Source organism: Rhinoderma darwinii, unplaced genomic scaffold, assembly GCF_050947455.1.
Source record: "Rhinoderma darwinii isolate aRhiDar2 unplaced genomic scaffold, aRhiDar2.hap1 Scaffold_940, whole genome shotgun sequence".
NCBI classification, from domain to species: domain Eukaryota; kingdom Metazoa; phylum Chordata; class Amphibia; order Anura; family Rhinodermatidae; genus Rhinoderma; species Rhinoderma darwinii.
Genome location: NW_027464515.1, coordinates 12,256 through 36,299, shown reverse-complemented (window position 1 = coordinate 36,299; position 24,044 = coordinate 12,256). Strand labels below are relative to the sequence as shown.

The 24,044-nt window shown below is 46.6% G+C and overlaps 2 protein-coding genes across 6 annotated transcripts in view; one reads left to right on the top strand and one right to left on the bottom strand.

Annotated features, from left to right (window-relative positions):
* Window positions 1-24,044, top strand: part of LOC142733363 (aurora kinase A-A-like) — a 103,484-nt gene that overhangs the window by 73,406 nt on the left and 6,034 nt on the right. Inside the window, exons 1-6 of one of the 3 annotated variants that reach the window (XM_075849528.1) lie at window positions 16,511-16,820; window positions 17,305-17,366; window positions 18,113-18,386; window positions 20,638-20,716; window positions 22,162-22,353; window positions 23,057-23,195. In XM_075849528.1, coding sequence (XP_075705643.1) covers window positions 17,310-17,366; window positions 18,113-18,386; window positions 20,638-20,716; window positions 22,162-22,353; window positions 23,057-23,195 — 741 coding nt within the window. In that variant the 5' untranslated portion in view covers window positions 16,511-16,820; window positions 17,305-17,309. Of the gene's footprint in view, window positions 1-16,510; window positions 16,821-17,274; window positions 17,367-18,112; window positions 18,387-20,637; window positions 20,717-22,161; window positions 22,354-23,056; window positions 23,196-24,044 lie in introns of those variants that run through there. The other 2 variants (XM_075849527.1, XM_075849529.1) reach the window with 2 other exon arrangements.
* Window positions 1,298-16,569, bottom strand: LOC142733361 (cleavage stimulation factor subunit 1). 3 transcript variants are annotated; one of them, XM_075849525.1, is made up of 6 exons: window positions 16,383-16,569; window positions 15,538-15,719; window positions 8,633-8,910; window positions 8,206-8,403; window positions 3,457-3,847; window positions 1,298-2,922 (listed from the first exon to the last, which is right to left on the bottom strand). In XM_075849525.1, the coding sequence occupies exons 2-6, from the start codon at window positions 15,704-15,706 to the stop codon at window positions 2,663-2,665; spliced, it is 1,296 nt and encodes a 431-aa protein (XP_075705640.1). In that variant the 5' UTR covers window positions 15,707-15,719; window positions 16,383-16,569; the 3' UTR covers window positions 1,298-2,662. The 3 variants fall into 3 exon arrangements, with proteins under 3 accessions (XP_075705640.1, XP_075705639.1, XP_075705641.1); XM_075849524.1 differs by having other exon boundaries at window positions 15,538-15,765; window positions 16,383-16,567; XM_075849526.1 differs by lacking the exon at window positions 15,538-15,719.

Here is a 24,044-nt window from a genome sequence, read left to right as displayed (position 1 = left end):
AACAAAAAGTATAGAAAATATTGAGCCACAATCCTGTTATTTTTACCATAAACGTCCCTCCCATCATGCATTAGGAAAGAGCACAGGTTTTATTCTCATTCACTGTGGGAGGAGCTTTCACCTGAGCTCATTGTTGCCCCCTGCTGTTTAGTAATGTAATGTGCATGAGTGAACAGCACAGGGATGTCACATGATGTATCACACTCCCTTAGGATCTGGCTCCACGGCGTTAATATATGTTGTTACGCGCGGCTATGACCAAACTGACCCATCGTGGGAGATTTCATTGCGCTATTGGCGAGAGCTTGTAATATTATAGGTGTGCAGGATTACGTCATCACCAATCAAATCCCTCCTAGCAGCACTGAGACCCCTCCCATCCCCACCCTCCTTGTTCCTCTGTATGTACCCCATGTATATAGTGCTGCGGAAAAGAATATTTATCCCCTATCTTAGGCCCCTTTAGTGCAATGATATAAGAGTTGAGTCGATACAATGAGTAGCTGCAGCGTTATAAAACTCTCCTGATTGGCTATACTATCCATGAGTGCAGTGACCAGTGTATTTATATCAGATGCTGCTTCTCACGGTCTCCTGCTCGTAAGGATTGACATGGATGAACCTAACAGAAGCAGAATGTAGAGGAGACAGGCTGAAGCTGCATCACATAGGAATATACTGAGATTCTATGTCACTTGCTGCACTTAATGAACAAGTGCAGTGTAATGAGACTCTGCCCCCTCTGCCAAGTTAGTAGCAACCAAGGGGTTTTCCACAACCGGACAATTGATGACCCTATCCACACCCGGATCCGCACCGATCAGCCTCCGGACGTTTATGCCAGAAGCAGTTGGCTCCAGTCACCGACTAGCGGCCGAACTGCAGTATTCAAGTGAATAGGAGCAGAGCTGTAGTTCTGCAGCGTGGCCGCTATGCAATGTACGGAGCCAACTGCTTCCGGCTCCAACTACTGCATACCGTTCAAAATATCCGGCAGCCGGAGCAGCTGATCGGTGCAGGGTCCGGGCGTCGGACCCATACCGATCATATACTGATGACCTATTCTGTGGATCGGTCATCAGTTATCCGGTCACGGAAAACCCCTTTAACAGCCAGTAAATCTGCCCATGAAAAAACGGCCACACAAATAAATATGTATGTAAATTTATGCGCTGTGGGTGGAGCTACCCGGCTAACTGATGAATAACAGCCTGCAGCTTAATAGTGTGCGTTACCTGTAGTATCCAGCAGAGCGGCGCCCTCCCACACAATGATTATACTTCAGACCTGCTGTTTAACCGTTTTATTAAAAAAAAAAACTGAAAATATTCAGGATGACATTTGGTACAATCGGTATGCACAGCCCCCCAAAAACAGCAAGAAACTCGGATTCAGTAAGGGCTAGCAGCTTCATATCTACTATAGTGGAGAGGGGCAGATTGGTTGTGCAGATGGGACTTGCCCGGCCTCGTGTGGTCCATGACTGGAGACTTCTGGCTGCTCAGTACGGCCCGGATTACACGTGTACTGGAATGGTAGAACACGGCTTTCTTCCAGAAACGGCACCACACCTGACCAAAAGGTTGTGTCTGGTACTGCAGCTCAGCTTCATTGAAGTGAATGGGTCTGAGCTGCAATATCACACACAACCTGTGGACAAGTGTGGCGCTGTTTTTCGAAAACTACAGCCATGGTTTTCCAATTCTGGACAACCCCTTTAAGGGAACGCTTCAGAAAAAAACTGATACACTTATGTCTGGAACAAAGCCGAGGAGGCGGGGCATGACAAAGATATTCACAGAACATCAAAGACATTTCATGCCCCGCCCCTGCAGGCCCGTTCCTAGATATAACAGTGGTCCTCATTTATCAAAACTGACCTTGTGCCCCTAGCAACCAATCCGGGCTCACCTACCTTTCAATTAAAGGTTTGAAAAAAAATGAAAGCTGCACAGCGATTGGTTATGTGAAAAATGCGTCAGGACAGATCTCTATAAAAAAAAAAAAAAAAAAAAAACCCTTAACAAAACAGGGTCATGACAGAGCGTTGTACCAGCCTTACCCCAACTAGTTCTAAAATTCCCATTGCATGACGGATCGGAGACGTACGATGACATCATTCTTCTGTACATCTGGGATTTAAAGGGGTATTCCCATTATTAGAAGTCCGGGGCCCCCATCGCTCCTCAGAACAAAGGGGCCCTTTAGTTTCTCCCCGCACAGCGGTGCTCACTTGAATTGGCAAATCAGCTGGCTGGGGGGGGGGGCGTCTTGGAATTAATGGGGTCCCCGAGGCCAGACCCCCGCCGATCATAAGGTTATGGCATATCCTAGTCATATATACCATAACTTTATAATGTGACGATTCCCCTTTAATTTGAACCAAAAAAAATTGACACAGTAATGGAGAGATATGAAACATCATGGAACAGCGCGTACAATAGTAACAAGTCATCGGAACCTGGCAGCGTTGTGGGCGGGGCACCCGTGAGGTCGGACATTCCACACACCTCTCCCCTGCAGGGCTCGGGGGATCCCATAATAAAATATATTCCTAAGATAAAGCAGCAGGAGCGCGCTGAAGACGTCACTGTTCTGTACACTGGGGGGCGCTACATCCATTAGTTCTCCCTTGCCATCCGTCGTGCGGGGTTTAATTCTTTTAGTCTGTGGTTGACCTTCGGTACCAGAATCGGGCTCGGAAGTCGTCGCTGCAGGTCATGAATCCAGGGTTGGTGGGAGAGTGGACGATGCAGCGGACGATGTTATTGTGTCCTAGGGAGAGGAGGTTGCGGCGTTCGGACGTTCTGGAGTCCCAGCAGCACAAGCTGATTGTCCTTTCGTCAGGGAGTAGGACGTAGTCTTCTGTGTGGTTGAAGACGGCCTGCGTCCTGTGCACCTGCCTGCCGCTGAGTCCGGCACCTACATACAGAGAAGAGGCACGTTATAGGGGTTCAGTCCGCTGCCCACGACCAGCATGGGTTAATTGTGACATCTACCTAATACAAATCCCCCCCCCCCCCCCAATGTGTATCCTATATACTGGCTGGTAGTTCCTCCATACACTTTTGCCCCCTGCTGGTCGCAAGCGGTAATACACTCACACCATCATAGAGTGAGACCAGATAATCAGAGGCAGGCAACTGATCAGCAGCGCTACACAGCGCCGGACGTGTACAGCACCCTGGACTTTCTGATGGTAAAATCCCTGAAATCATATGGCATGGATTAACCAACAATTTTAGGCATAGAAGATAAAGCATTGGTGGAGGGCTCGTGCTGCAGACAGTTGCCTTACAGACAGGGACAGGTGCAATCTGAAGTTGAATAAAAAGCTGATCTGGGATAGTATAGCAATATGAGACCGGCTATGATCAAAGGAGAGGAGGATACTAAGGTAGGGACTGCTGGGTATGGTCTGCATTTCAGGCCAGGTGGTCACCGACTGTCCCTTACCTGTGTACTTGACCAGCATACGGCTGGTAGAGATCTCCCACAGCTTGGCCACGGAGTCCTTGCCGTTGGACAGGATGTATTTGGAGTTTTTGGAGAAGACGGCGGAGCACACTTCAGCCCCGTCATGCGCCTTCTCATACGTGGTAATGCAGCGGTTGGAGACGCCGTCCCAGAGTTTGATGCTGCCGTCCTTGCTGCAGGTGACGTAGGTGTTGGCGCTCGGGTTATAGTTGACGGAGCAGATGGCGTCCGAGTGCTGGTCTTGCGGGTTACAGGATACGAAGCACTGGAAGGTGTTGACATCGTAGAGGCGCAGCGTGGGGTGCTGAGTGCCCACTATGATGAAGTCTCCCGACGGGTGGAAAGAGATGGAGCGCAGCATTTCTGCTTCCTGGAGGGTCACACAAATGACAGAGTTACTCTATATGTTTCCCTGCAGGATCTGATCTCACCCCCTCATTCCAGTCTATCTGCTCCTCATTGGCTGTGCAGCTAAATCAACGCTACTGCTCCCTGTTATCAGGAATTTTAAGTTGGGGAAACTATAGTGTTCTTCAACCTGCAGAAATATTTACATCAAAACATGTGACTGACGTCAACTAGAACTCCTTGCAGGAAAAAAAACAAAACTGCCCCCCTGCTATGTAGAAGCCCAGCTAAAGTGAAGGTCTGCCCACAAGCTTGCTGACTGTTTCGAATAATCAGCAGAATAGTGAGTGCAGCTCTGGAGTATAATACAGGATGTAACTCAGGATCAGTACAGGATAAGTAATGTAATGTATGTACACAGTGACTCCACCAGCAGAATAGTGAGTGCAGCTCTGGAGTATAATACAGGATGTAACTCAGGATCAGTACAGGATAAGTAATGTAATGTGTGTACACAGTGATTCCACCAGCAGAATAGTCAGTGCAGCTCTGGAGTATAATACAGGATGTAACTCAGGATCAGTACAGGATAAGTAATGTAATGTATGTACACAGTGACTCCACCAGCAGAATAGTGAGTGCAGCTCTGGAGTATAATACAGGATGTAACTCAGGATCAGTACAGGATAAGTAATGTAATGTATGTACACAGTGACTCCACCAGCAGAATAGTGAGTGCAGCTCTGGAGTATAATACAGGATGTAACTCAGGATCAGTACAGGATAAGTAATGTAATGTATGTACACAGTGACTCCACCAGCAGAATAGTGAGTGCAGCTCTGGAGTATAATACAGGATGTAACTCAGGATCAGTACAGGATAAGTAATGTAATGTATGTACACAGTGACTCCACCAGCAGAATAGTGAGTGCAGCTCTGGAGTATAATACAGGATGTAACTCAGGATCAGTACAGGATAAGTAATGTAATGTATGTACACAGGGACTCCAGCAGAATAGTGAGTGCAGCTCTGGAGTATAATACAGGATGTAACTCAGGATCAGTACAGGATAAGTAATGTAATGTATGTACACAGTGACTCCACCAGCAGAATAGTGAGTGCAGCTCTGCAGTATAATACAGGATGTAACTCAGGATGAGTACAGGATAAGGAATGTAATGTATGTACGCAGTGACTCCACCAGCAGAATAGTGAGTGCAGCTCTGGAGTATAATACAGGATGCAACTCAGGATGAGTACAGGATAAGGAATGTAATGTATGTACGCAGTGACTCCACCAGCAGAATAGTGAGTGCAGCTCTGGAGTATAATACAGGATGTAACTCAGGATCAGTACAGGATAAGTAATGTAATGTGTGTACACAGTGACTCCACCAGCAGAATAGTCAGTGCAGCTCTGGAGTATAATACAGGATGTAACTCAGGATCAGTACAGGATAAGTAATGTAATGTATGTACACAGTGACTCCACCAGCAGAATAGTGAGTGCAGCTCTGCAGTATAATACAGGATGTAACTCAGGATCAGTACAGGATAAGTAATCTAATGTATGTACACAGTGACTCCACCAGCAGAATAGTGAGTGCAGCTCTGGAGTATAATATAGGATGTAACTCAGGATCAGTACAGGATAAGGAATGTAATGTATGTACACAGCGACTCCACCAGCAGAATAGTGAGTGCAGCTCTGGAGTATAATACAGGATATAACTCAGGATCAGTACAGGATAAGGAATGTAATGTATGTACACAGCGACTCCACCAGCAGAATAGTGAGTGCAGCTCTGGAGTATAATACAGGATATAACTCAGGATCAGTACAGGATAAGGAATGTAATGTATGTACACAGTGATTCCACCAGCAGAATAGTCAGTGCAGCTCTGGAGTATAATACAGGATGTAACTCAGGATCAGTACAGGATAAGTAATGTAATGTATGTACACAGTGACTCCACCAGCAGAATAGTGAGTGCAGCTCTGCAGTATAATACAGGATGTAACTCAGGATCAGTACAGGATAAGTAATCTAATGTATGTACACAGTGACTCCACCAGCAGAATAGTGAGTGCAGCTCTGGAGTATAATACAGGATGTAACTCAGGATCAGTACAGGATAAGTAATGTAATGTATGTACACAGTGACTCCACCAGCAGAATAGTGAGTGCAGCTCTGGAGTATAATACAGGATGTAACTCAGGATCAGTACAGGATAAGTAATGTAATGTATGTACACAGTGACTCCACCAGCAGAATAGTGAGTGCAGCTCTGGAGTATAATACAGGATGTAACTCAGGATCAGTACAGGATAAGTAATGTAATGTATGTACACAGTGATTCCACCAGCAGAATAGTCAGTGCAGCTCTGGAGTATAATACAGGATGTAACTCAGGATCAGTACAGGATAAGTAATGTAATGTATGTACACAGTGACTCCACCAGCAGAATAGTGAGTGCAGCTCTGCAGTATAATACAGGATGTAACTCAGGATCAGTACAGGATAAGTAATCTAATGTATGTACACAGTGACTCCACCAGCAGAATAGTGAGTGCAGCTCTGGAGTATAATATAGGATGTAACTCAGGATCAGTACAGGATAAGGAATGTAATGTATGTACACAGCGACTCCACCAGCAGAATAGTGAGTGCAGCTCTGGAGTATAATACAGGATATAACTCAGGATCAGTACAGGTAATGTAATGTATGTACACAGTGACTCCACCAGCAGAATAGTGAGTGCAGCTCTGGAGTATAATACAGGATATAACTCAGGATCAGTACGGGATAAGTAATGTAATGTATGTACACAGTGACTCCACCAGCAGAATAGTGAGTGCAGCTCTGGAGTATAATACAGGATGTAACTCAGGATCAGTACAGGATAAGTAATGTAATGTATGTACACAGTGACTCCACCAGCAGAATAGTGAGTGCAGCTCTGGAGTATAATACAGGATGTAAGTCAGGATCAGTACAGGATAAGTAATGTAATGTATGTACACAGTGACTCCACCAGCAGAATAGTGAGTGCAGCTCTGGAGTATAATACAGGATGTAATGCAGGATAAGTACAGGATAAGTAATGTAATGTATGTACACAGTGACTCCACCAGCAGAATAGTGAGTGCAGCTCTGGAGTATAATACAGGATGTAACTCAGGATCAGTACAGGATAAGTAATGTAATGTATATACACAGTCACTCAACCAGCAGAATAGTGAGTGCAGCTCTGGAGTATAATACAGGATATAACTCAAGATCAGTACAGGATAAGTAATGTAATGTATATACACAGTCACTCAACCAGCAGAATAGTGAGTGCAGCTCTGGAGTATAATACAGGATAAGTAATGTAATATATGTACACAGTGACTCTGCTGTTTATGTAGATATCTGTAGAAAATATCCAGCAGTCTAGAAGATCCATTGATTTACTGTATGGTTGTTAGTAGTGATTTGCCCACTAGGGGCAGTATAGCAGTACTCTGAGAATAGAGACCTATTGGATGAGACGTTTAAATGAAGTCACTGAGTGGCGAAGTTTTCAGGAGAGGACACGCAGTTTAGATTAAATCAGTCTGGGATCAATACTGCAATTTACTGCAGAGAAGTAATAACGGACCCTCATGTACCAGAGACCCTTCACTCTCACAAGTATCTCTCGCTCCTCTCGCTGTCAGAGTCACTGTGACCGCGGTGTCATTGGATGAGTCACAATGAGGCGGCCGGGGAGCAGTGAGCCAACGCGACCACCCGAGATCCGACAAGAAGACTGTTCTTAATAACCTTAAAGTGAAGAGTCACTGAAATAATAGAATACCTTAGTGGTGCCGGATTAACAGATTCTGAATTATCAGACGTTCACGGGAAAAAGTCTAGAAAACGCACGTGTAAGTGAGGGGTAACCCTGATAAACGCTGGATTATCAGATGCCGGATTATAGGAATTCTATTGACGAATATGAATATGTTAAATTATCCAATTACAAGTAGGAACGTTTCCGCTATTAACCATTTGCGGTCATGTGCTGATGGGCGCCACGACAGTCTGCAGTACTCCACTGCCACAATGCAGCCCGTATCCTGCAAGGAGAAGTCCTCACAGCCCTGCGGGGTTAACCACCGTGTGCTTCTATGTCTTTATTACCGGTGACAACTTCTCTCTCGTAATGAAACCAAATGAAGTTGTCAGGGCTCCGCCCATGTTAAAACGATTCTGTTTAATGTTCCTTGAGGAAAGATCAGGGTGGAGCAGGGAGTAATATTTGGTTATATTGTTATTATACTCATCACACCACACCCAGACCCGATCTATTCCCTGTGAGTGGACTCCCCCTCTAAATGGTCACTGACCTGGATGTGCTTGAAGGCTCTCTTGGCTGATGGTTTCGAGTAGTCGAAGAGTTTCAGGGTGAAGTCTTTGGAGCCGGAGGCGAGGATCTGCTCCGTGGGGTGGAAAGCCAAACAGGTGACTTCATCGACGTGGTCATAAAGGGTGCGGATGACGGGATGGTTCTCCATGTTCTGCTGCGCCGTCTCATTCATCATGACCTGAGGGAGAGAAACATCTGAGGTTTAGGAAGGCGAAGCGCAGTACAAGGACTATTCCAGAAGGCCCCATAAACTGCTGCATCTGAATCTGAGATTTCTTGAATAGAATGCTAGAATTGCAGTGCAGACTGACACACAAGCAGAGGATTCTATACCATCCAGGATATGTGGAAAGCGGACTGACATCAGCACTGGGCGGTGGTGGCAGCTCTGAGTGGTTGTCAGTTACCTCTATCGGCATGGCGCTCTTGGCCAGCATACGCTCCGTGTCCAGGACCTTTATGGAGGCGTCGGCGGAGCCGGTTGCGATCAGCTGTCCGTCCCTGCTGTAGGTGGCCACACGACAAGGGCCCTTGTGCGAGGTCACGTAGCAGGTCTCGTACTCGGACGCCTCTGGGGACATGGTCTGAACGTCCGCATCGAACTCCAGGTCTATTCCTGTGCCGGGGGCTACAGTATCGGAGCGGCCTATGGCGTACTGGACGGCGCTGTCATCGTTCTCCATACCTGCAAATAAATATTATCAAAGGGGTCGGAGAGTAAAGCTTAAAGGGGTCTGCCGCCATTATTCAAAAAACCCTTGTAAACTTTCTAATAGACTGAGTTTAAGTTCCCACCATTTTTAAGATCTCTGTTTGCTGTGAGTGAATGGAAACATTCATGCGATACATCCATAGACTGAGAATATGTTCAGGTAATAATGGCACTTTTTTGCACGGTTTTTATGGCCACAATGCTGCGCGTCACGAGAGCCCTTCAGCTCCGTTCACATGGTGAGGATTTGCACTAGACCTGCCGTAGATTTTGTAGTTTATCTGCGGCAAAAACCACGCAAATGGGGCATAAAACTGCGCAGTTGACATGCATGGTCAGTGGAATTGTTACGGATTCTGTCCGGATAAAGCGCCCAACGTGTGAATGAGGCCTTAGTCACACAGCGGAGGGTTTGTTACATTTTCACGGACCCTTCATATGCTCTGTTGAAACAACGATCGTTTGAACGGCCCCATTGAAATACATGACGCCGCGTGACGGCCATTGTTTTAACGGCCGTCACACAGACCTGATATACGCTCGTCTGAATGAGCCCTTAACAGGACAAGATAGAGACAGGTTTTCAGCCTATGCATGTTCCTATTCACTGACAGCAAGCTCTTAAAGGGAAGGTGTCATGATTTTATTTATTTTTATTATATTGCTTTTAATATAATGTAAACAAAAATTTTATTTATTTCTACACTTTCTACTTTTTAACCCCTTGCGTACCTTTGACGTAATAGTACGTCGCTGGCCGCTTATGCCAGCGTACCTTCGACGTACTATTACGGCGCAGGAATAAACTGTCACTGTGTGAAATCACATAGTGACAGAACAGCGGCGGCAGCTGTCATTGACAGCTAACCGTCTCTGCTACCGGCCTGGGGACCAATTAGCAGTCCCCAATGCCGGCGATTGCTGTGATTGGTCAGTCTCTGAAGACTGACCAATGACAGCCGTCTGTGACGTCGTCTGCAGGAGAAAGCTCCTGTCACTTTCTCTGATCTCCTCACTTCTGTGAGATACGTGAGGAGATCAGACAAAGCGGTGTAAAAAAAAACAAAACACTTTTTATTAACCCCTTCCCGAATATGGGCGTATAGTAACGCCCTGAGGATGAAGCGGGCACAGGAGCTGTGCTCGCTCCATCTTCATCGGATGTCGGCTGTAATATACAGCCGACATCCCACTGCAACTACAGCGATCACTGTCCTCTCCGATCGCTGTAGTTTAACCCCTTAAATGCCGCTGTCAATAGCGACAGCGGCATTTAAGTGATTGATACAGAGGGAGGGGGCTCCCTCTGCACCCCATTGCCCCCCCCCCCGCGAAAAATCGCGGGGTTCTGATGGTTGCGATGGCAACCAGGAAGCCTAGCAACGGCTTCCTGGTTGCCAGGTACGGGAGCCTATTAGGTCCTGCCCAAGGCAGGACGTAATAGGCTCAACTGTCAGTTGTAAAGTGACAGTTACAATACACTGCACTACATCAGTACATACAGAAGTAGTGCAGTGTATTGTGCAGGGGATCAGAAGATCAGATCTTCCAGTCCCCTAGTATGTGTAAAATAAAAAGTGAAAAAAAAGTTAAAAAAAAGTTTTAGATAAATAAATAAATACAAGTTTTACGTAATAAAAACAATAATCGCCTTGTTTCCCTGATCAAGCCCTTTATAATTAGAAAAAAAAGACAAAAACTAGACATAATAGGTATCGCCGCGTTCGTATCGGCCTGACCTAAAAAAATATCATATTATTTATCCCGCACGGTGAACACCGTAAAAAAAATACCATAAAAAACAATGGCAGAATTTCCTTTTTTGGTCACGTTGTTTCCAAAAAAATGGAATAAAAAGTGATCAAAAAGTCGCGCGTAGCCAAACACGTTACCAATAAAAACGACAGTGTGTCACGCAAAAAATGTATGTTCTCCGCACAGATTACATATGCCCCCACATTATAAACTGAAACACCAGTAAAACACTAAACAAAACTACTACCAAGCAAAATCTGCGCTCCAAAAGCCAAATGGCGCTCCTTCTGGGCCTGGCAGTGTGCCCAAACAGCGGTTTATGACCACATATGGGGTATTACCGTACTCTGGAGAACCGCTTAACAATTTATGGGGCGTATGTCTCCAGTGGTACAAGCTGGGCCCAACGCATTGGGCACTGAAATAGCATATATTGGAAAATGTCAATTTTCAATCTGCAACATCCACTGTGCACTAATTTCTGCAAAACCTTTGGGGGTCAAAATGCTCACTACACTTCTAGATGAGTTCCTTGAGGGGTGTAGTTTCCTAAATGGGGTCACTTCTCGGGAGTTTTCACTGTACTGGTACCTCAGCGCAATGCAACATGGCGTCAAAAACAAATTTTGTAAAATCTCCACTCCAAAAACGAAATTGCACTTTTTCCGTTTAGACCCTTGCCGTATGTCCAAATAGCCGTTTACAACCACATATGGGGTATTTCCGTAATCAGGAGAAATTGTGTAACACATTTTGGGGTGTCTTTTCTCCTGTATTCCTTGTGGAAATGAAAAATTCTGAGCTAAAGCTACTGGTTATTGGAAAAAAAATATGTTTTCATTTTCACGGACCAATTCTAATAAAATCTATAAAACATCTGAGGGCTCAAAATGCTCACTACACCTCTAAATTTAATTCTTTCAGGGGTATAGTCTCCAAATTGGGATCACATCTGGGGAATTTCTACTGTACTGGCACTTCAGGGACTCTGGAAATGCGACATGGCCCCCAGAAACCAATTCAGCAAAATCTGAGCTGCAAAATCCAAATGGTGCTCCGTCCCTTCTGAGCCCTGCCGTGGGTCCAAACAGCAGTTTATTACCACATAATGGGGTATTTCCGTAATCGGGAGAAATTGCTTTACAAATGTTGGGGTGCTTTCTCTCCTTTATTTCTTGCAAAAATTAGAAATTTTTACGTTTTTCCAGAAAAAAAGTAGATTTTCATTTTCACAGACTAACTCCAGAAAATATAGCAAAATACCTGTGAGGTCAAAATGCTAACTATACCCCTAGATAAATTCCCTGAGGGGTGTAGTTGGGGGTCACTTTTGGGGGTTTCCACTGTTTTGGCACCACAAGACCTCTTCAAACCTGACATGGTGCCTAAAATATATTCTGAAAAAAGGAGGCCCCAAAATCCACTAGGTGCTCCTTTGCTTCTGAGGCCGGTGTTTCAGTCATGTGGCGCACTAGGGTCACATGTGGGATATTTCTAAAAACTGCAGAATCTGGGCAATAAATACGGAGTTGCGTTTCTCAGGTAAAACCTTCTGTGGTACAGAAGAAAATGTATTACATATGAATTTTGTAAAAAAAAAATGAAATTTGAAAATTTCAGCTCTACTTTCCTTCAATTCCTGTAAAACACCTAAAGAGTTGAAACACTTTCTAAATGCTGTTTTGGATACTTTGAGGGGTGCAGTTTTCAAAATGGGGTGTTTTATGGGGGTTTCTAATATATAGGGCCCTCAAAACCACTTCAGAACTGAACTCGTCCCTGAAAAAAAATCGCTTTTTGAAATTTTCTTAAAAATATGAGAAATTGCTGCTAAAGTTCTAAGCCTTGTGAGGTCATAGAAAAATAAAAGGATGTTCAAAAAACGATGCAAACATAAAGTAGACAAATGGGTGATGTTAATTGGTAACTATTTTGTGTGGTATTACTGTCTGTTTTACAAGCAGATACATTTAAAATGGGAAAAATCATAATTTCTTCATATTTTCGCTAAATGTTGGTGTTTTTCACAAATAAGCAATGAATTTATCGACCAAATTTTTGCACTAAACTAAAGTACAATATGTCACGAGAAAACAGTCTCAGAATCAATTGGATAGGTAAAAGCATTCCGGAGTTATTACCACATAAAGTGATACATGTCAGATTTGAAAAAATGGGTCTGGTCCTCAAGGCCAAAATGAGCTGGGTACTCAAGGGGTTAATGTATTCTTACTTTTACTTCTCTATGGGGGCTGCCATTTTTGTTCATCTCTGCGTGTGTCGATTAACGACACATACAGAGATGGAATACGGCAGCTACAATGCATAGGGCACAATGAACGGGAGCCGTTTATTGCCTCTGTACTGCGCAGACGCAGGTCACAGTCACACAGCTGTTTGCAGGGAGAAAGCAGGCGCCATTATGAAGACCAGCTGCACTGCAGGTAAGGTGTGTGTCTCTGTCTGTCCCTCTCTCTCTCTCTCATAGACCCCCGCTCTCGTGACCCCCGACGGGCCCCCCCCCCCCCCAACGCTAGATGTATTCTCAGTGTGGACGGTGTGCGGAGCTAAGCGTATCAGATGTAGAGCTGAGTGTGTGTCTGTGTAGTAGAGCTGAGTGTGTGTGTATGTACATATGTAGTAGAGCTGAGTGTGAGATGTATTCTCAGTGTGGACAATGTGCGGACTGTGATCGGGTGAGGAGGTGATGTATCCGTCAGCAGGAGGTTGGGGAGGAGACTGTCAGCAATATTGTATGGGGACGATGGAGGAGACTGTCAGCAAGATTGTATGGTGATGCTGGAGGAGACTGTCGGCAAGATTGTATGGTGATGCGTCCCCACCCAATCTCCCCAGTCTCCTCCAGCGTCACCACCCAATCTCCCCAGTCTCCTCCAGCGTCACCATACAATCCTGCTGACAGTTTCCTCCAGCGTCACCATACAATCCTGCTGACAGTGATGCTGGAGGAGACTGTCAGCAGGATAGGGTGGTGATCCCAGAGGACACTGTCAGCAGGATTGTATTGTGACGCTGGAGGAAACTGTCAGCAGTATTGGGTGGTGATCCTGGAGGAGACTGTCAGCAGGATGGAGGGATAAAGACATTTAGCAGGAGAGGCATGTAAAATGCGCAAAAAAAAAAAAAAAAAAGTGTCAAATACACGCGGTGTTGAACCGGTCAACTGAAAAGTCATTCACTTCACTTTTATCATTCTAAGGGTATGTTCACATGCTGTGTTTTCAGCCGTTTTTCGGGCCGTAAACGTCCCGAAAAACGGCTGAAAAATCGGAAGCAGAACGTCTCCAAACATCTGCCCATTGGTTTCAATGGGAAATACGGCGTTCTGTTCTGACGGGGCGTTTTTTTACACGGCCATTTTCCAAAAACGACAATTAAAAAGACGCCCACCAAAAAGAAGTGCCTGTCACTTCTTAGGACGTTTTTGGAGCCTTTTTTCATTGACGCTATAGAAAAACAGCGACACATTCCCTTTAAATAGTGAGAAAATGAAAGTTAGGTCCTGTTCACACAGAGATTTTTGCTGTGGAAACCGCAGCAAAAAAACTTTCAAAAATCGCCTCCCATTGTTCCCAGCGGTTTTTTGCGTCGAGCATAAGAAGCGACAACATGCCCTTTCTTCGGGCGTTTCCGTCTCTGACCTCCCATTGACAACGAGAGGCAAAGAAAGCGTTTTTTCACTGCGTTTTAAGGCAGCGGCACTCAACGGCCGGGGCCGAAAAACGCGGCACAAGGCAGGTCGATTTTTCTGCCTGCAAAAAACTCAGTGTGAACAGGGCCTTACGCCTCTTGCACATGACTGTGTTCGGGCCGTTAAAAATGGTCGGAGTGTCCGCTGCATCTCCTGGCCCGACCGCGGAGTTCAGTTCACCTGTGCAGCGGTCGGGCCAGGAAATGTGTCCGACACTCGGACCGCTTTTCACGGCCCAAACTCGGACGTGTGCAACTACACTTAGGGCTCATTCAGACGAGCGCGTTCCCCGTTCGTGCGTTGAAATAACGGACAGCACACGGACCCATTCATTTCAATGGGGCTATTCACACACGCAGGCGTTTTCATCCAGTCGCCCATTGAAGTCTATGGGTGCGTGAAAACCACCCATAGAAATGATTAAAAAAAATAAAGATAAAATGAAGCGCTTGCACGGACGTGAAAAACTGACGGCACACGCAACGCGCACTGACGGCACACGGACATTTAATGTAGGTAAAACGCTGCGGTTTTAACGCGCATAAATCGGGCACGATCGTCTGAATGTCGCCTTAGGCCGTGTTCACACAGGGTGGATACGCTGCGAAAAAGCACAAACTATCCGCCCCGGAGCCCGCAGGGAGTTCTGGATGAAAAACCGCCCCAAATTGTGCTGCAGTTTTTCGGCCGGAAGGTCTCCTGTGGAAAACAGCGGAAAAAAAAAAAGGTCTATACTTACCCGTAGTCATGGCGATGCGTCCCTCTGACGTCCTGGGGCCCGGCCTCCTGGGATGACCTTTCATCGTATGTGACCACCACAGCCCTATGATTGGCTGCAGCAGTCACATGGTATGAAAAGTCATCCCAGGAGGCCGGGCCCAGGACGTCAGAGGGACGCATCGCCATGACTACGGGTAAGTATAGCCTTTTTTTTTTTTCCTGAGTTGCGATTTTGGAGGTGGCATTTTACGCTACGTGTGAACACACACAAAGCCTTCATCATGGACTGATTACACTTCATTTACATGGGACTGCAGCGGCTGGAAGTCTGGCTGACGGAGGAATGAGCTCTCTGTCTCCTCCGGTCCCTACGCGTCCCTCTCCTGCTCCCTACTCTGGACGGTTCCACTCACCCACTTTGATGAGGTGCAGCAGCTGTTCGGAGGGGGCGCACACCGTGTTCATCTTGATCTCGCTGATGAGGCCATTGGCGAGGTTTATATGGCCGTCGTACAGCAGCTGGCTGATGATCAGCTTGTACAGCTGGTGGCGATCCTTCAGCGTTACCTTATACCTATACATTGTACCGGAGCTGCTGCGAGCGACAGAAACGAACCACAAAACGATGATACGGTCAACGACTAGAAATAACAGGAAAATCACACGTCAGTCTCGATCACGGGAGTTCTACATCATAGCCCCACTAATTACAAGTCCTCCTCTTCTCCTAAATGGAGTTATACTGCTGCCCTGCTCCTCCTCCGTGCTTTAAACTGCAGCTCTGCTTTATTTACGCAGTGATACATCCCTTAGGTCTGAATAACAGCAAATTTTACTAGGTGACAACCCCTGTGGGAGCCATATTGACCACCAGGAACAACTGGACACGGCTGGTCCTCCCACCAGGACACCGGACGATAAACAGGGTGTTTGATATACATGTTATCAGTGTTAGAAGTGGAGTTCCCCTTTAAATTAGGAGGAACCAACAGCAACCAATCAGATCATACGTTTCATTTTTGCAGTGACCTTTTGAAAATAAAAGCTGTATTCTGATAGGTTGCTATGGGTAACAAGGAATCTTCTCCACGGAGTCAGCTAGACCCATGAGGTCCATACAGCCTCTTCCGAAAGCCGCATTTAGAGGGGACTGTCTCCCTTTTATCCCATGAATTTGCAGCCTTCAATGCACGTTAACGTTAGTTCCTCTCCAGCCGTGCTAGGAAGGCGTTAACAGCCCCGAGGTTCACATACTTACAGCTGAGTCGCCGCCGCCTTGAACGGTGGAGATCGTGTTACGTCACCAACGAGCGCCGGTCTGCCAGTAATGACGTCACTAGATTCCCACAAACTCCCGCGTGTTTCTTCTTACTGCGCTTGCGCTCTCTACAGTCCTCCTTCTCCCTCACTTCTGCGTCATGACGTCCGCGGTGTTACCGCCTCACTTCAACTGTTTTTCTTCCAGTCAACCAATCATCTTCGATCGGGTTTAAGACTGTAGCCAATCAGCGTCGAGAGCGGGTTAAAGCGCCTTAAAAGCGGGTAGTTCGAATCTGTGAGGAGACGAGCGGTTGGTGGATGCGGATGAGGAGTGATTTAGGCCCTGGGGTTGGAGGAAGTAGAAGGCCTCACTGCTTGTCCGGCTCCGTGTGAGGAAGACTGCTCTCCTGTGTGCTGAGACGTCACCTGGGAGAGGTGTGTGGCTGAACCCAAGAGCTAGCACTCTAATGCCGCCAGTCAGCGCAGGTTATCCTGTTTAGCCAGCCGCAAGGGTCTATTAACCCTTTATATGGTTGTTTGTCTGACAGATGGGAGGTGCTGGGGTGAGGAGCTTGCACTCTAATCTAGTTTGTTAGTTCTCGGTGTGGGGGGAGGGGTTATGTCTGAGGCTTCATTGTGTGAGGACGGTTTCGGGTGCCGGTTGGTCGCCCCATCGGTTCAGTCGCGAAGCTGATGTGACCCCCCCCCCCCCCCTGCTGAAAATGTCGCCTAATCTGGCGGGCACATCCCCCCCCCATGATGCCAGATCTCACGTGACAGGAGGGGGGTGGGAATCTGTGGGGGGGGTCTGAGATATTTGGGGTTCATCTCTGGTTGGAGTTCTCCTTTAAGCCGCTCATGTCTAGACTTTTTTTTTTTTTTTCTTGCAGACGTTTAACCCCTTCCTCTGTCATTGCCGGACGCTATGGAGCCGCGAGCAGCCAAAGAGAACCGCGCTGCGCTTTCTGGCTGTAACGTGAAGGTAGGAGGAGACTGCGGGGGTCCGTGTCGGGGCTTATTGACCGTTCTCTATCCACAGGATATTTGTCTGATCGCTGGGGGCCCCACCGCCATGAGAACAGGATCCTGGAACCCCCAGATCCTCCTCCACTGCACCCCTATAGGCAGGGGCACGCTCGACCGCCGCTCCCGTCCAGCTCTCCCTCGTGGCGGGGGATGCAGTGAGGAGGATCTAGGGGTTCGGTAACCTTGTTCTTGCAATCGTCGGGGTCCCAACCAGCAGATGTGACAACCTTTACTGTGTCCTGGGGGTGACTATATTGGTTCTGGTGCAGCCCGTTTAATTTGTGTTGTAAATGCGATGGTGCAATAACGTAGCGGCTGAGATCACACACGTGACGTAAAGTAACGACCTTCCTACGACTGATGGCCGCGCCCCGGCCTAAATGGCTGATATCAGGGGGCAGTAGTTTGCATTTGACCAAGTACATTAGGTTCGGGGTGTCTAGTAATAAATAGTCTGTCGTGAAAGGGTCTGTTGCATTGGACAACCCCCTCTTTACTGATTGGGACCCCCGGCTTCAGCCTATTGAGATCAGTGCAGTGTGTACTGCGCTCCCCCCTCCCCTCAGGCTTATGGGAGGGGGGGGGGATATATTTTTATTTTTGATATGAAACTATATTGTGAATTTTCTGAATCTCTCAGATCACAGACTTTGAGACTATTGCAATTTTTTCATCGCTCCAATTTATTTTATTTTTTTTCAGAATTCCATTGCTGACGGACCCAAACGTATTCCCGTTACTCAGCAACGTGCCGCCCAGGCAAAGCCAGCCGGGCACCGCATCGCCCCACAGAAAATACTTTGCTCATCTAACCTACCCCAGAGAGTCTTAAGTCAAAAGCTGGTCGTACTTAGTCAGAAGCAAGAGACCGCACAGCCGACCAATCAGGCGCAACCAAAACCTAGCGCTCCGTGTTCACATCCAAGCAGACCACAGGTGGTGAATGAGGACAAGGCCCTGGCCAGTAGCTCAGCCGGTAAGAAGTCTCCAGCTGGAGGTATAATCTGGGTGCCATTCAACCTACTTATTGCATCAGACGCTGTGGTCTGTTATCGGACGGGTTGTAGTGAGGAAATGGTCACGTGAGTCGCATCTACTAGAAAGGGATCTGGAGTTTTTTGGGTTGGTGACGAACCCAGCAGTCAGACTCCCAGTAATAGCCGCTTTGTATACAATTATCCTACTCCATATCCAGTGTGCTTTAGGCTCTGTTCACATCTGCATTGTGGTTGCTGTTTATAATGGGAGCCACAATGTAGTGCCAGATCTGTCATACGACCATTGTGGTGTCAGCTGTGTATCAAACCGCAGCATGGAGGCCGTTATACTGCAGTGTAGATGTGAATCCAGCACTTCAGTGATATGTAACACTTAGTAGAAGCTGCAGCAACGTCTGTCTCACACTGCGCCTCTTCATAGACTTCTATGGGCAGCATGGAGGCCGTTCTACTGCAGTGTAGATTGAATCCAGCACTTCAGTGATATGTAACACTTAGTAGAAGCTGCAGCAACGTCTGTCTCACACTGCGCCTCTTCATAGACTTCTATGGGCAGCATGGAGGCCGTTCTACTGCAGTGTAGATTGAATCCAGCACTTCAGGGATATGTAACACTTAGTAGAAGCTGCAGCAACGTCTGTCTCACTCTGCTCCTCTCCCCTCTCCATAGACTTTTATGGGCAGCATGTAACCTGCCCTCTCAGTGAGTGGCTGATTTTAGCGGTGAATAAGACACTTCTCCTCACCCTTAACATGATCTGAAGTGAAGAGGCAATTTTCCATATTAAAGGGGTTTTCACATCAGACATTTGACACATCCACCGGATATGTCATTAAATGTCCGATGCGGTTTCCGTAACTACCATTCAGTTCTATGGGACTTACGGAAACGGCGTAGCTCAGTGAGCTACACTGTTTCCGTAATTCATGGTCGGGAATCGCACACAACAGCCACAACCGCGCGCTTCAACAAGGTTTATGGGCCCTGTTCTGGAGATGGATGCAGGTCCCACGTAGGGGACCCGCCACTGTCTGACACTTCTGACCTATCCTGTGGCTGCATGTCATAAATGTGTCTGATGGGAAAACCCCTTTAATAGATATTACAAAGTTTCTTATCTCACTATTGATTTCTGCAAAGTTCAATGAAATGACGTTCAGCGTTTAAAGGTAGAGCAACGGAAGTGCGCTGATCCTCAAGGTGTTAGAGAGGCTGTCGCCAGCTTATAGCTGCCCTATTTCCTACCTAATCTAATGGGCGCTGTAATGTAGGTAACAGGTTTTTTTTTTTTTTTTTTACTAAGTGACGATCATTTTTAGTTTTAGGCTACTTTGTCCTGAATACCTAACTGTTTTTTTTTTTGTTTTGTTTTTTTAAGTTTCACCAAGTGAGTGTTGTAAAGAAAATTATATGACTGACCAATCAGCGTCATACAATTGTCTTCAGTCATGCCCAGCTTATTTCACAGCACGGTCTCGCGAGGTCACGCTGTGACGGGACTTCTGGTGAATAAACCTGTGGGAGGAAAAGTCAACAGAAGTCGCCTCCAGCTGTGCCAGGACACTTATTCGAGTTTGCAGCGGCTGGAGGCGATGTCTGTTCAGTCTTCCATGGCTCCGGTGAAGGACCTGTGGGAGGAAGTCCCGTCACACCGTAATCTCGTGAGATTACGCTGGGCTGGCATGAAGAGAAGTGTATGACGCTGATTGGTCAGCATCATCTACTTTACAGCGCCCACTCAGTGGAAAGTGAAAAAACGCCCAGTTGGGCATTTAGAACAAATTGGCAAAAAACCAAATTATTTTTAATTTATTTTTTTTGAAAAGTGTTTACCTTCATTAAAGCACCTTCTAGATTAGGTAGGAGATGGGGCAGTCCTAAACGGACAGAGCCTCTATAAATGAATTTGCGTCCTATGTGAAGATGTTACCACAGCAAGCAGCGGATCATCCGTACCATAGCGACATGCAGGAGGATGACGGAAGGGGCCGCAGAGTTCTGAGGGCTGAACCTCTCTGAGCAGGTTGACTAGAAATCCTCCAGCACTTTCCCTGCCCTATGGCTGTGATTTCACACCTCAGACATGTCAGAAGATGAGGGCAGTTTTCTCCATGATGCTTTTATTCATAGAGCACCGCTTTAGACTTGCTGTAAAAGTGTGATCTCTGCAGACACCCGGCTCTTATTTTAACGTTTGGACGACTTGGTTTGTTCTGTTCTTTCTCCAGCGCCAGTCCTAGAAAAGAAGACGACCGCTGATCAGAACGTAACACCAGACGGAAACCTCATCAAGGAAGAGGGTAAAAAGTGAGTCAAGTGTTAAATACACCCGACAACCAACTGGATTCACATCGGCTCCACATATAGAAGGGCCTTTATGGAAATAAAGATGAATGATTTTAACATCTTTATCATTAAAAGATTTTTGCTCGCTGTCGGTGACCTGAAACATTCTTAATTTTTTTTTGATTTAGCTTCTAAAAAGAAAACCTGCCAGACAGTGGAATTGCTGCGTATCTTCCGTCCGGAATTGCGGATGGAAACTACGCAGCGGAATACAGTAGCGGCAAAGTGAGAGATTGAACAAATCTCATCCACACGCTGCGTAAAATATCCAACCAGAAATTGACCTGTGGTGCGTATTTCTCGTACTGCGGAATGTGCGCTGAATTGCTGCTTTTTTTTTTTCAGGGGAGATGTCGCCATCTCCCAACGTTGAGAAAAACACCGCAAAATTTCGCACTGTTTTCTGCAGTCAAAAATGCAGGAAATGGTGTGGTTTTTCCACAGCGGTATTTCTGGTACTTTCTGTGGAATTGCTGCAGAAATTTTCTTCAATTCCGTTACATGTGGACAAGCCCTTAAGCTGCTAAATAAATGGTCACCTGGAGCGTCTCTGGAGGACCTCTCCTGTTACAGACCACACATGGACACTGTAATGCTGCATTTCTCCTGTGGTGGCGCTGCAGGGAAAGGTGTTCCACAGAGGATTGCTGGGGTCCCAGCAGGGGGACGTTTTATATCAGTTTGTCAAGGGACCTTTCTAACCAGTAGAGCTTGTGCAAGGAAGAGAAACCCCTTTTAAGACTTGTTTCTCAAACTATTTTAAAGGTGATCAAATATGGCTGCACTTTCTGTAGAAAAAGGCAATATCTCTGCTTCTGATTTACCAATGTATGGCCAAATTTGTCTGGGGGGGGGCAGAGGGGGGAAATCCCTATATTAAAGCTTGATTTACCGAACTGGACAACCCCTCTAGTTTGTGCAGTCCTACAATGGGTAGTTCAGTTAGGAAGGAAATCCATCATTACAAGACTAAATTCCCTGGCTTGGCAGGTCTTCATCTCCTAAAGCAAGTGCTGGTATTGCATGGAGACACTATAGAAATAGCAATGCCTGCTCTACGGTTGGAGACTTTTCAGGAGCCGTCATGCAGCCTATAAGACCCCATGCAGACTACTAAAAATCGTCCACAATTAAGGACCAATTCACGTCTATTGACCATGGACACCTTCCTGTATATTTGCAGGAAGTTGTACCGCAAAAGATACGACCTGTCCGTTCGCTTTTTACGGGCTGTGATACTATACTTTGTATGGGAGCATGGACTGAAAATGTGAGTGTCTGTCTGTGGCTGGCCAGGCCCGTGGTGCATGTGGGGCCTGAGTGTGTGTATTGGCCTCCAATAATCTGGAATATTTGGCAACTTTGCGCTCCTGATGTTGCTAATTCTGGCTTGTTCCTTCCTGCAGGAAGCAGTGGTGTCTTGAAGACTTTGAGATTGGACGTCCTTTAGGTAAAGGAAAGTTTGGCAACGTGTACTTGGCCCGTGAGAAGGAGAGTAAATTCATCCTGGCGCTGAAGGTTCTGTTCAAGTCCCAGCTGGAGAAAGCCGGGGTGGAACATCAGCTGCGCCGGGAGGTGGAAATCCAGTCTCATTTAAGGTGGGCGCAGCTTACACTCTAGATTGGGTATTGGAAACTAAAGGCATTTTTCCACAATTAACACTTATCAATTCTCCTCAGAATAGGTTATGTATAATTGCTTAGGGCCCAACCACTCGGAACCCCCACTAAACTCTATAATGGGGGGTCAGGACCCTTTGGGAAGCACATCCTGACGATATGGGGCCGACAGACATCTGAATACAGTGCTCTGCTCTTTCCGTCATTACATAGACTGATGGACTATTACTCCATTAAAAGGCCTCATATCTGCCATCAAGCAGCGAGGAGGAATAGGGGTTGGGACCCCCGATCTAGAGATCAGTCGTGGGCCCCTCAGCTGTCACACATTTATCATCTGGATTGTGGATAAGTGACTACGATTAATTGTGGAAAAAACACTTTAAATGATCCCCCTGGGGTGGGGGTCTCTTCTGACAGTAAGTTCTTAATAGAAGCTCTGACCTCTTAACACTTGTCTTTCCTGTAAACGGCAAATGTATTTCTACAAAGTGGCTTCATAGGAGAAATATGAAAATGGTAACAGGCCCAATTCTTGCGGGTATCTGGTTGTCTTGTGGCCATTGTAAACGGTCTCCGTTGCTGGGTGGACCGGATGGGAACATTTAGGGTGGGATTGGATCTGTGAACGTTTCAGTTTCTAACCCGAGAATTCTGCTGTCCATCGTACGTTTTCTCTTAGGCATCCCAATATTCTCCGGCTTTATGGTTATTTTCACGATGCCACCAGAGTCTACCTCATCTTGGATTATGCCCCCCGTGGGGAGCTCTACAGGGAACTTCAGAGGTGCACAAGATTCGATGACCTAAAATCTGCTACTGTAAGTAAAATGTGCACCGACATCTCAAATGTGATGGCATTACCCTGACCCTACATACATGAGTGCCCGCTCATCAGAATAGAATCTCCTTACAAACGGGAGGCTGTTGTGGAGGATTCTGCAGAGCCAGGACTGTACAGCCCGCGTCTGCTGCTCCATAGACAGAATACAGACCACTGTAAACTGCAGCCACTTGTTGCTGGTGAACTTGCTGAGGGCTCATCGGATCACTCCTAGTAATAGCTGGAATTCCAGGCACATTATCTATAGGTGTCTGTCTATGCAGGACGCACATGGTAAAGGGGTAATCCCATCTCCGACATCATGGCTTATCTACCAATGTGCCACACGCTTTCCATAAGTCACTTCTATGGGGTTTACTGAGCAGACGTTGGCATTTTCCATACTCCTGGCCACCTTGTAACTTAGTGGCTGGAGCCCAGCGGGAGGGGGGGGATAGGCTAAAGATGTCAAAAATAGGAGTACCCCTTTAACACAAAAGACCATGCCTGTCCTGCCTTCCCAGGTATGTGGCTGAGGTTGCAGGTGTCTGACATGTACTCTGCATGTATCCATGTCAGCAGCTTCTTTGGGGAACTTCTCAGACGACCGGTTCGCCCTAGTGATGCCCACCCATGTAATAGCGGCCGTCGGCATGTGGAAATGAAGTGTTAAGACTTGAACTGGTGGGCCTGACATCTTACTGATTTGGTCACGTCTAATCATGGAGTGTCTCTTTAGTTGTATCTCCTTCGATCTTTAACGTGACCCTCCTGATTGCACATTGCGTTTTGCTGCTGCCCCCCCCCCCTTTACAAACGCCACATCTGCAGCAGAATGGTCCAGCTA

Excerpts from the sequence above, each read along its gene's own strand:
- LOC142733361 (XM_075849525.1), bottom strand. The coding sequence starts at position 15,706 with ATGTATAGGTATAAGGTAACGCTGAAGGATCGCCACCAGCTGTACAAG. Across the intron at positions 8,404-8,632 it reads AGAGCGCCATGCCGATAGAG|GTCATGATGAATGAGACGGC; the intron begins GTAACTGACAAC and ends TCTCTCCCTCAG. Across the intron at positions 3,848-8,205 it reads GAGCCTTCAAGCACATCCAG|GAAGCAGAAATGCTGCGCTC; the intron begins GTCAGTGACCAT and ends GTGACCCTCCAG.